At 41.8% G+C, this 12,500-nt stretch overlaps 1 protein-coding gene across 1 annotated transcript in view; it reads left to right on the top strand.

Moving 5' to 3' along the window:
• Positions 1–6,269, top strand: part of LOC123992462 (LHFPL tetraspan subfamily member 6 protein) — a 168,929-nt gene extending 162,660 nt beyond the window's left edge. Inside the window, exons 3-4 of the mRNA XM_046293615.1 lie at positions 1–92; positions 5,770–6,269. The exon at positions 1–92 is cut by the window's left edge and continues 7 nt beyond it. Of these exons, the coding sequence (XP_046149571.1) occupies positions 1–92; positions 5,770–5,888 (211 nt within the window). The 3' untranslated portion in view covers positions 5,889–6,269. The remainder of the gene's footprint in view (positions 93–5,769) is intronic.
• Positions 6,270–12,500: the final 6,231 nt, after the last annotated feature.

Raw genomic sequence — 12,500 nt, 5'->3', positions numbered from 1 at the left:
GATAGGGTCTGGCTGTGCTCTCTACCCGCTGGGCTGGGACAGTGAGGAAGTCCGACAGACCTGCAATAACACCTCCGACCAGTTTGAACTGGGTGAGTTTCGTTCACTCCTCCATCCACGACGTAGATCTGTACAGAGTTTACAACATAGATCTGTACAGAGTTCACTCCTCCATCCACGACGTAGATCTGTACAGAGTTTACAACATAGATCTGTACACAGTTCACTCCTCCATCCACGACGTAGATCTGTACAGAGTTCACTCCTCCATCCACGACGTAGATCTGTACAGAGTTTACAACATAGATCTGTACACAGTTCACTCCTCCATCCACGACGTAGATCTGTACAGAGTTTACAACATAGATCTGTACAGAGTTTACAACATAGATCTGTACAGAGTTTACAACATAGAACTGTACAGAATTCACTCCTCCATCCACAACATAGATCTGTACAGAGTTTACAACATAGATCTGTACAGAGTTTACAACATAGATCTGTACAGAGTTTACAACATAGAACTGTACAGAATTCACTCCTCCATCCACAACGTAGATTTGTACAGAGTTTACAACATAGATCTGTACAGAGTTCACTCCTCCATCCACGACGTAGATCTGTACAGAGTTTACAACATAGATCTGTACAGAGTTTACAACATAGAACTGTACAGACTTAGCTCCTCCATCCACAACATAGATCCGTACAGAGTTCACTCCTCCATACACAATGTTGAACTGTCCAGAGTTTACAACATAGAACTGTACAGAGTTCACTCCTAATGTAACAAAAATTGTGAGGGAACAAAAAATGAAAGGGGTCTGAATACTTTCCCACAATGCACTGCAAATCATCCCGGGGAGAAAAAAAAAACAAGCAAAACATTTTGACAATCAAATGTTCCCCACAAAAATAATAAACAAACCAAAATGGTGGGACTTTAAACCGTGAATTGGTGTTGGTATTGAAGTTTGTTATATGAAGATGACTCTGTAGCTGTAGTTGTGTAGAGGGTCATTATATTCTGAGAGTGTTTCTGAGCATCATTCTTCTTCTCCGTATAGAGACAGATAGTTGCCGGTCCCCAAATCGCACCCTATTCCCTATATAGTGCACAACTTTTGACGAGAGCCACATAGGCACTGTATAGGGAATGGGGTGCCGTTTTGGCCACAGTCAGGTGTCCCCTGGGACTACCCAGCATGCATTGGGTGAAGAAAACAGACAGTTTGTCTCAGCACAGATGTTGTGATGTCTCTACAGTCAGCCCTTATCACCCCCACAGGAATTAGTAGGCAACTATGGAGGAGATTTAGAGATAGAGAATAGAATGGGGTTTGTTGTTCCTATAAAGTGAGGCTGTTTATACAACTGTTTTGTTTTACAATCATTTGGTATAATGATAATCACAGTGTAATCAATGTCCAATAAAGTTTGTGGTAACTATGGGGTATCTTTATTTTTTAATTTAACCTTTATTTCTATGAGGTCTATCGGGATTCCTCATGAAATCATGACAAAATAAATACAAATATATTTAGGGATTTTCAGAACATGTAATTCATAGAATGGTGTTTTGGAGGAAGGATTGTTGACATATATTTTACATTTGTATCTAAAATCATAACTGAGAAATAACTAATCAAAGATGGCATATTTATCACATTTTGGTCTACCCGCCTTTAATACTCCATAATGAAACATTATATTAAAGGAGACACCTACAGATGAAACATTATATTAAAGGAGACAGCTACAGATGAAACATTATATTAAAGGAGACAGCTACAGATGAGACAATATATTAAAGGAGGCACCTACAGATGAAACATTATATTAAAGGAGACACCTACAGATGAAACATTATGGAGTATTAAAGGAGACACCTACAGATGAAACATTATATTAAAGGAGACACCTACAGATGAAACATTATATTAAAGGAGACAGCTACAGATGAAACATTATATTAAAGGAGACAGCTACAGATGACACATTATGGAGTATTAAAGGAGACACCTACAGATGAAACATTATATTAAAGGAGGCACCTACAGATGAAACATTATATTAAAGGAGACACCTACAGATGAAACATTATGGAGTATTAAAGGAGACACCTACAGATGAAACATTATATTAAAGGAGACACCTACAGATGAAACATTATATTAAAGGAGACAGCTACAGATGAAACATTATGGAGTATTAAAGGAGACACCTACAGATGAAACATTATATTAAAGGAGACACCTACAGATGAAACATTATATTAAAGGAGACACCTACAGATGAAACATTATATTAAAGGAGACAGCTACAGATGAAACATTATATTAAAGGAGACAGCTACAGATGAAACATTATGGAGTATTAAAGGAGACACCTACTGATGAAACATTATATTAAAGGAGACACCTACAGATGAAACATTATATTAAAGGAGACAGCTACAAATGAAACATTATGGAGTATTAAAGGAGACACCTACAGATGAAATATTATGGAGTATTAAAGGAGACACCTACAGATGAAACATTATGGAGTATTAAAGGAGACACCTACAGATGAAATATTATGGAATATTAAAGGAGCCACCTACAGATGAAACATTTTGGAGTATTAAAGGAGGCACCTACAGATTAAATATTATGGAGTATTAAAGGAGACACCTACAGATGAAACATTATAGAGTATTAAAGGAGACAGCTACAGATGTGTCACGCCCCGACCTTAGTTATCTTTGTTTTCTTTATTATTTTGGTTAGGTCAGGGTGTGACAAGGGGTGGTTTGTTGTGTTTTGTCCAATCTAGGGTTTTTGTATGTTTATTGGGTTGTTATCTGGTCTAGGTGTTTTGTATGTCTATGGTTGCCTAGATTGGTTCTCAATTAGAGGCAGCTGTCTATCGTTGTCTCTGATTGGGAACCATATTTAGGCAGCTATATTCCTTGAGTATTTCGTGGGTGATTGTCTGTGTTTAGTTGCCTGTGTCAGCACACACTTATTGTATAGCTTCACGTTCGTTTTGTTGTTTTTGTATAGTTCGTTCAGTGTTCTTCCTTCATTAAAAGAAGATGTATTCAAATTAAGCTGCAAATTGGTCCGATCTCTCTTACTCCTCATCAGAAGAAGAGGACGAACGTGACAAGACGAAACATTATGGAGTATTAAAGGATAATGTCTGTTATAGAGAGGTATAATGTCTGTTATAGAGAGGTATAATGTCTTATAGAGAGGCATAATGTCTGTTATAGAGAGGCATAATGTCTGTTATAAGGAGGCATAATAATGTCTGTTATAAGGAGGCATAATAATGTCTGTTATAAGGAGGCATAATAATGTCTGTTATAAGGAGGCATAATAATGTCTGTTATAACGAGGCATAATAATGTCTGTTATAAGGAGGCATAATAATGTCTGTTATAAGGAGGCATAATAATGTCTGTTATAAGGAGGCATAATAATGTCTGTTATAACGAGGCATAATAATGTCTGTTATAAGGAGGCATAATAATGTCTGTTATAAGGAGGCATAATAATGTCTGTTATAAGGAGGCATAATAATGTCTGTTATAAGGAGGCATAATAATGTCTGTTATAACGAGGCATAATAATGTCTGTTATAAGGAGGCATAATAATGTCTGTTATAAGGAGGCATAATAATGTCTGTTATAAGGAGGCATAATAATGTCTGTTATAACGAGGCATAATAATGTCTGTTATAACGAGGCATAATAATGTCTGTTTTAACTTCAGTTTTAACACTGTTTAGTGAATGACTGTCTGCAACAATGACCCTATTTCACACACAGGGAGGGAAAAGTCAGAAGCTTAAATGCCAAGTAGTCCGAGACCTGTTTCCTCAAAGGAAACATTTGGAAGCTAATATGCTAGTGTACGTTTAGCATAGGAGCTAAGATGCTAGTGTACGTTTAGCATAGAAGCTAAGATGCTAGTGTACGTTTAGCATAGGAGCTAAGATGCTAGTGTACGTTTAGCATAGGAGCTAAGATGCTAGTGTACGTTTAGCATAGGAGCTAAGATGCTAGTGTACGTTTAGCATAGAAGCTAAGATGCTAGTGTACGTTTAGCATAGGAGCTAAGATGCTAGTGTACGTTTAGCATAGAAGCTAAGATGCTAGTGTACGTTTAGCATAGGAGCTAAGATGCTAGTGTGTGCTTAAGGCGTCGGCATGCTTCAGTTCAGCTAGGTGAACTGAACGAGTGTCCTTAAAAGACCTTCGCTTGAAAAGCGAGAATAAAGCAGCATTAGTACTTGAGATGCCGTAGCCAAAAAATTGTACTAAATGAATCTAAGATAACTCTTTGTCCTAAACTTTAGACGTTTTTGCAGAGGTGATTTTAGTCACACAATTTTACATAACATGTTTTGCATGAAAACAAGTCATCTCTCATTGAATGACAACAAAGACTTTATTGAAGAATCCCTACTGTTGACCAATCACCGACGAAGGGGCGTAGACTTTATTGAAGAATCCCTACTGTTGACCAATCACAGACGAAGGGGCGTAGACTTTATTGAAGAATCCCTACAGTTGACGAATCACCGACGAAGGGGCATAGACTTTATTGTAGAATCCCTACTGTTGACCAATCACCGACGAAGGGGCGTAGACTTTATTGAAGAATCCCTACTCTTGACCAATCACCGACGAAGGGGCGTAGACTTTATTGAAGAATCCCTACTGTTGACCAATCACCGACGAAGGGGCGTAGACTTTATTGAAGAATCCCTACTGTTGACCAATCACCGACGAAGGGGCGTAGACTTTATTGAAGAATCCCTACTGTTGACCAATCACCGACGAAGGGGCGTAGACTTTATTGAAGAATCCCTACTGTTGACCAATCACCGACGAAGGGGCGTAGACTTTATTGAAGAATCCCTGCTGTTGACCAATCACCGACGAATGGGCGTAGACTTTATTGAAGAATCCCTACTGTTGACCAATCACCGACGAAGGGGCGTAGACTTTATTGAAGAATCCCTACTCTTGACCAATCACCGACGAAGGAGCGTAGACTTTATTGAAGAATCCCTACTGTTGACCAATCACCGACGAAGGGGCGTAGACTTTATTGAAGAATCCCTACTGTTGACCAATCACCGACGAAGGGGCGTAGACTTTATTGAAGAATCCCTACTGTTGACCAATCACCGACGAAGGGGCGTAGACTTTATTGAAGAATCCCTACTGTTGACCAATCACCGACGAAGGGGCGTAGACTTCGGCTTGCCTCCAGAAAAAATGATGTGTGCACGCCCGAACAGCCAAACATTTAAAAAAAACTTCACCGAAGTACAAAACAAACAAAAACCTCACAAAATGATGAACCAAACTTCCCCAAACTATTTCAACTGGGAACACTACCTTTAGTGTAGATGCTAAGATGCTAGCGTACGTTTAGCATAGATGCTAAGATGCTAGTGTACGTTTAGGATAGATGCTAAGATGCTAGCGTACGTTTAGGATAGATGCTAAGATGCTAGCGTACGTTTAGCATAGATGCTAAGATGCTAGTGTACGTTTAGGATAGATGCTAAGATGCTAGTGTACATTTAGGATAGATGCTAAGATGCTAGCGTACGTTTAGCAGGCCCTTAAAACTGGGAATTACACTCCAAAAACATATCAACCTCCACAGACTCTGTTGCCATAACCCAATTCTCACACAAACATGAATATTTACATTTGTACTGTCAAAATGTATTTTTCTCTCTCTCTCTCTCTCTCTCTCTAGGTTCCTGTGAGATTGGCTGGGCCTACTACTGTACGGGTGCTGGGGCCGCTGCTGCAATGCTGCTGTGTACCTGGATGGCCTGTTTCTCAGGGAAGAAACAGAAGCAGTACCCCTACTAGATGAACCAGTTGGGGGAGGAGGAGGAGAGGAGGGGGTACCTCTACTAGATGAACCAGCTGGTGGAGGAGAAGGGGTAGCCCTACTAGATGAACTAGCTGGGGGAGGGAGGAGGAGAAGGAGTAGCCCTACTAGATGAACCAGCTGGGGGAGTAGGAGAAGGGGTAGCCCTACTAGATGAACTAGCTGGGGGAGTAGAGGAGAAGGGGTAGCCCTTCTCCTCCTCCTGAGATGCGAAGGAGCACCCTTCTAGAAGAACATCCCAAATGGCACCCGATTCCCTATAGAGTGTGTTACTTTTGATCAGAGCCCTATGGCCACTGGGGGATAATACTGCACTATAAAGGGAATAGAGTGGCATTTTGAAGGCAGCCTAGAGGAAAGAGAAGAGACAGGCCTACAGGCCTACAGACTACTACAGACTACTACAGACTATGACAGACTACTACAGGCTACTGTAGGCTACTACAGACTACTACAGACTACTACAGACTACTACAGGCTACTGTAGGCTACTACAGACTATTACAGGCCTACAGCCTACTACAGACTACTACAGGCTACTGCAGGCTACTACAGACTACTACAGACTACTACAGGCTACTGCAGGCTACTACAGGCTACTACAGACTACTACAGACTACTACAGGCTACTACAGACTACTACAGACTACTACAGGCTACTACAGGCTACTGCAGGCTACTACAGACTACTACAGACTATTACAGGCTACTACAGACTACTACAGGCTACTACAGACTACTACAGACTACTACAGGCTACTACAGACTACAACAGGCTACTACAGGCTACTACAGACTACTACAGACTATTACAGGCTACTACACAACCGGTAAAGCGTTTTAGAACACCTACTCATTCTAAGGTTTTTCTTTATTTTTACTATTTTCTACATTGTAGAATAATAGTGAAGACATAACACATATGGAATCATGTAGTAACCAAAAAAGTTTTAAACAAATCACAATATATTTTATATTTGAGATTCTTCAAATAGCCACCCCTTGCCTTGATGGCAGTTTTGCACACGCTTGGTATTCTCTCAACCAGCATCACCTGGAATGCTTTTCTAACAGTATTGAAGGAGTTCCCACATATGCTGAGCACTTGTTGGATGATTTTCCTTCACTCTGAGGTCCAACTCATCCCAAACCATCTCAATTTGTTTGAGGTCGAGGGATTGTGGAGGCCAGGTTATCTGATGCAATACTCCATCACTGTCCTTCTTGGTCAAATAGCCCTTACACAGCCTGGAGGTGTGGAGGGGGTCATTGTCCTGTTGAAAAACAACTGATAGTCCCACTAAGCCCAAACCAGATGGGATGGCGTATCGCTGCAGAATGCTGTGGTAGCCATGCTGGTTAAGTGTGCCTTGAATTCTAAATGAATCACAGACAGTGTCACCAGCAAAGCACCATCACACCTCCTCCTCCATGCTTCACAGTGGGAACCACACATGCGGAGATTATCCGTTCACCCACACCGCATCTCACAAAGAAACGGTGGTTGGAACCAAAAATCTCAAATTTGGACTCATCAGACCAAAGGACAAATTTCCACCGGTCAAATGTTCATTGATTGTGTTTCTTGCCTCAAGCAAATCTCTTCTTATTGGTGTCCTTTAGCAGTGGTTTCTTTGCAGCAATTCGACCATGAAGACCTGATTCACACAGTCTCCTATGAACAGTTGATGTTGAGATGTGTCTGTTACTTGAACTCTGTGAAGCATTTATTTGGGCCGCAATTTCTGAGGCTAGTAACTCTAGTGGACTTACCTTCTGTAGCAGAGGTAGCTCTGGGTCTTCCATTCCTGTGGCGGTCCTCATGAGAGCCAGATTCATCATAGCACTTCATGGTTGAAGAAACTTTGAAAGTTCATGAAATGTTCTGTATTGGCTCACCTTCATGTCTTAAAACCTCTCTAGGGTATGTGGGACGCTACCGTCCCACCTGGCCAACATACGGTGAAAGAGCGCCAAATTCAAAAACAGAAATAATAAAAATTCATAAAACATATAAGTGTTATACATCGGGTTTAAAGATTCATTTAAATTTAATTTGAATCTTGTTAATCCAACCAGATTTCAAAAAGGCTTTGCAGTGAAAGCATACCATGTGATTATCTGAGGACAGTGCAGTTACCAGCCAAGTAGAGAAGTAACAAAAGTCAGAAATAGTGATAAAATGAATCACTTACCTTTGATGATCTTCATATGGTTGCACTCACAAGACTCCCAGATACACAACAAATGTTTGTTTTGTTCTATAAAGTCCATCTTTATATCCAAAAACCTCAGTTTTGTTGGCGCGTTTTGTTCAGTAATCCATTGGCTCAAAGTCAGTCACAACAAGCAGACGAAAAATCTAAAAAGTATCAGTAAAGTTCATAGAAACATGTCAAATGATGTTGATAATCAATCCTCAGGTTGTTTTTAGTCATAATAATCAATAATATTTCAACCGGACCATAGCTTAGTCAATATAAAAGAAAAACAAAAAAGGGCGCGCTCTCGATCGGCTCAGCAGCTCTGGGGACTTCCCAGGGTCCACTCACTCAGAGATGTCTTACTCCCTCATTTTTCAGAATACAAGCCTGAAACCATTTCTAAAGACTGTTGACATCTAGTGGATGCCATAGGAATTGCAATCTGAGTCCTAAGTCATTGGATACTGTTTAGGCAGTCAATGGAAAACTGCAAACATAAAAAAATCCCACTTCCTGGATGGCTTTTCTCAGGTTTCTGCCTGCCATATCAGTTATGTTATACTCACAGACATTATTTTAACAGTTTTGATAACTTTAGAGTGTTTCCTATCCAAATCGACTAATTAGATGCATATCATAGCTTCTGGGTCTGAGTAACAGGCAGTTTACTTTGGGCACGCTTTTCATCCGCATGTCAAAATACTGTCCCCTAGACCAGAGAGGTTAAAGTAATGATGGAATGTATTTTCTCTTTGCTTATTTGAGCTGTTCTTGCCAATAATATGGACTTGGTCTTTTACCAAATAGGGCTATTGTCTGTATACCACCCCTACCTTGTCACAACACAACTGATTGGCTCAAACGCATCAAGAAGGAAAGAAATTCCACAAATTAACTTTAAAGAAGGCACACCTGTACATTGAAATGCATTCCAGGTGACTACCTCATGAAGCTGGTTGAGAGAATGCCAATAGTGTGCAAAGCTGCCATCAAGGCAAAGGGTGGCTATTTGAATAATCTCAAATATAAAATATATGTTGATGTGTTTAACACTTTTTTGGTTACTACATGATTCCATATGCGTTTTTCATAGTTTTGATGTCTTCTACAATGTAGAAAATAGTAAAAATAAAGAAAAACCCTTGAATGAGTTGGCGTGTCCAAACTTTTGACCAGTAGTGTACAGACTACTACAGACTACTACAGACTACTACAGGTTACTACAGACTACTACAGACTACTACAGACTACTACAGACTACTACAGGTTACTACAGGTTACTACAGACTACTACAGACTACTACAGACTACTACAGACGACTACAGACTACTACAGACTACTACAGGTTACTACAGACTACTACAGACTACTACAGGTTACTACAGACTACTACAGACTACTACAGACTATTACAGACTATTACAGACTACTACAGACTACTACAGACTACTACAGACTACTACAGGTTACTACAGACTACTACAGACTACTACAGACTACTACAGACGACTACAGACTACTACAGACTACTACAGGTTACTACAGACTACTACAGACTACTACAGGTTACTACAGACTACTACAGACTACTACAGACTATTACAGACTATTACAGACTACTACAGACTACTACAGGCTACTACAGGCTACTACAGGTTACTTCAGACTACAACAGGCTACTACAGGCTACTACATGCTACTACAGACTACAGTAGCCTGCAGTAGCTAGTGATGACAGATAACAGCTACAGGCTATAGTATACATAACAATCGAAAGCACACTGAGTGACCTGCTCTGATCATGATGAGACCCAGGTCAAGCCATGTCATCACACCACGGCAGAGACAAAGTGACTGCTACAACTGCAGTACAAGATAACACATGTCTTCAGAAGCTTAGGCATCATTCTTCCTCTTCCTAAATGAACAATGTAACTCCACTTTCATATGCTCTGCGCCACATGGGACAGGTCATCAGACAGACCAAGGCAGAGACTGACTGCTAGGACTACAGGACAAGACAGACCAAGGCAGAGACTGACTGCTAGGACTACAGGACAAGACAGACAAGGCAGAGACTGACTGCTAGGACTATAGGACAAGACAGACCAAGGCAGAGACTGACTGTTATGATTACAGGACAAGACAGACAAGGCAGAGACTGACTGTTATGACTACAGGACAAGACAGACCAAGGCAGAGACTGACTGCTAGGACAGACAAGGCAGAGACTGACTGTTATGACTACAGGACAAGACAGACCAAGGCAGAGACTGACTGTTATGACTACAGGACAAGACAGACCAAGGCAGAGACTGACTGTTATGACTACAGGACAAGACAGACCAAGGCAGAGACTGACTGTTATGACTACAGGACAAGATAGACAAAGCAGAGACTGACTGCTAGGACTACAGGACAAGACAGACCAAGGCAGAGACTGACTGTTATGACTACAGGACAAGACAGACCAAGGCAGAGACTGACTGTTATGATTACAGGACAAGACAGACCAAGGCAGAGACTGACTGTTATGACTACAGGACAAGACAGACCAAGGCAGAGACTGACTGTTATGACTACAGGACAAGACAGACCAAGGCAGAGACTGACTGCTAGGACTACAGGACAAGACAGACAAGGCAGAGACTGACTGCTAGGACTTTTCTCTGACTGTCCTTATTCCTCCTCCCCGACTGGTCTTATTCCTCCTCTCTGACTGTCCTTATTCCTCCTCTCTGACTGTCCATATTTCTCCTCTCTGACTGTCCTTATTCCTCCTCTCTGACTGTCCTTATTCCTCCTCTCTGACTGTCCTTATTCCTCCTCTCTGACTGTCCTTATTCCTCCTCTCTGACTGTCCTTATTCCTCCTCTGTGACTGTCCTTATTCCTCCTCTCTGAGTGTCCTTATTCCTCCTCTCTGACTGTCCTTATTCCTTCTCCCTGACTGTCCTTATTCCTCATCTCTGACTGTCCTTATCCCTCCTCTCTGGCTGTCATTTTTTCCTCCTCTCTGACTGTCCTTATTCCTCCTCCCTGACTGGTCTTATTCCTCCTCTCTGACAGTCCTTATTCCTCCTCTCTGACTGTCCTTATTCCTCCTCTCTCACTGTCCTTATTCCTTCTCCCTGACTGGTCTTATTCCTCCTCTCTGACTGTCCTTATTCCTCCTCCCTGACTGGTCTTATTCCTCCTCTCTGACTGTCCTTATTCCTCCTCCCTGACTGGTCTTATTCCTCCTCTCTGACAGTCCTTATTCCTCCCCTCTGACTGTCCTTATTGCTCCTCTCTCACTGTCCTTATTCCTTCTCCCTGACTGGTCTTATTCCTCATCTCTGACTGTCCTTATTCCTCCTCCCTGACTGGTCTTATTCCTCCTCTCTGACTGTCCTTATTCCTCCTCTCTGACTGTCCTTATTCCTCCTCTCTCACTGTCCTTATCCCTCCTCTCTGACTGTCCTTATCCCTCCTCTCTGACTGTCATTTTTCCCTCCTCTCTGACTGTCCTTATTCCTCCTCCCTGACTGGTCTTATTCCTCCTCTCTGACAGTCCTTATTCCTCCTCTCTGACTGTCCTTATTCCTCCTCTCTCACTGTCCTTATTCCTTCTCCCTGACTGGTCTTATTCCTCCTCTCTGACTGTCCTTATTCCTCCTCCCTGACTGGTCTTATTCCTCCTCTCTGACTGTCCTTATTCCTCCTCCCTGACTGGTCTTATTCCTCCTCTCTGACAGTCCTTATTCCACCTCTCTGACTGTCCTTATTGCTCCTCTCTCACTGTCCTTATTCCTTCTCCCTGACTAGTCTTATTCCTCCTCTCTGACTGTCCTTATTCCTCCTCCCTGACTGGTCTTATTCCTCCTCTCTGACTGTCCTTATTCCTCCTCTCTGACTGTCCTTATTCCTCCTCTCTCACTGTCCTTATCCCTCCTCTCTGACTGTCCTTATTCCTCCTCTCTGACTGGCCTTATTCCTCCTCTCTGACTGTCCTTATTCCTCCTCTCTGACTGTCCTTATTCCTCCTCTCTGACTGTCCTTATTCCTCCTCTCTGACTGTCCTTATTCCTCCTCTCTGACTGTCCTTATTCCTCCTCTCTGACTGTCCTTATTCCTCCTCTCTGACTTTCCTTATTCCTCATCTCTGACTGTCCTTATTCCTCCGCTCTGACTGTCCTTATTCCTCCTCTCTGACTGTCCTTATCCCTCCTCTCTGACTGTCCTTATTCCACCTCCCTGACTGTCCTTATTCCTCCTTCCTGACTGTCCTTATTCCTCCTTCCTGACTGTCCTTATTCCACCTCCCTGACTGTCCTTATTCCTCCTCTCTGACTGGTCTTATTCCTCCTCTCTGACTGTCCTTATCCCTCCTCTCTGACTGACCTT

This window comes from Oncorhynchus gorbuscha, linkage group LG13 (assembly GCF_021184085.1).
Source record: "Oncorhynchus gorbuscha isolate QuinsamMale2020 ecotype Even-year linkage group LG13, OgorEven_v1.0, whole genome shotgun sequence".
NCBI classification, from domain to species: domain Eukaryota; kingdom Metazoa; phylum Chordata; class Actinopteri; order Salmoniformes; family Salmonidae; genus Oncorhynchus; species Oncorhynchus gorbuscha.
The sequence above is the reverse complement of the archived record's forward strand: the minus strand, read 5'-3'. Positions and strand labels throughout refer to the sequence as shown.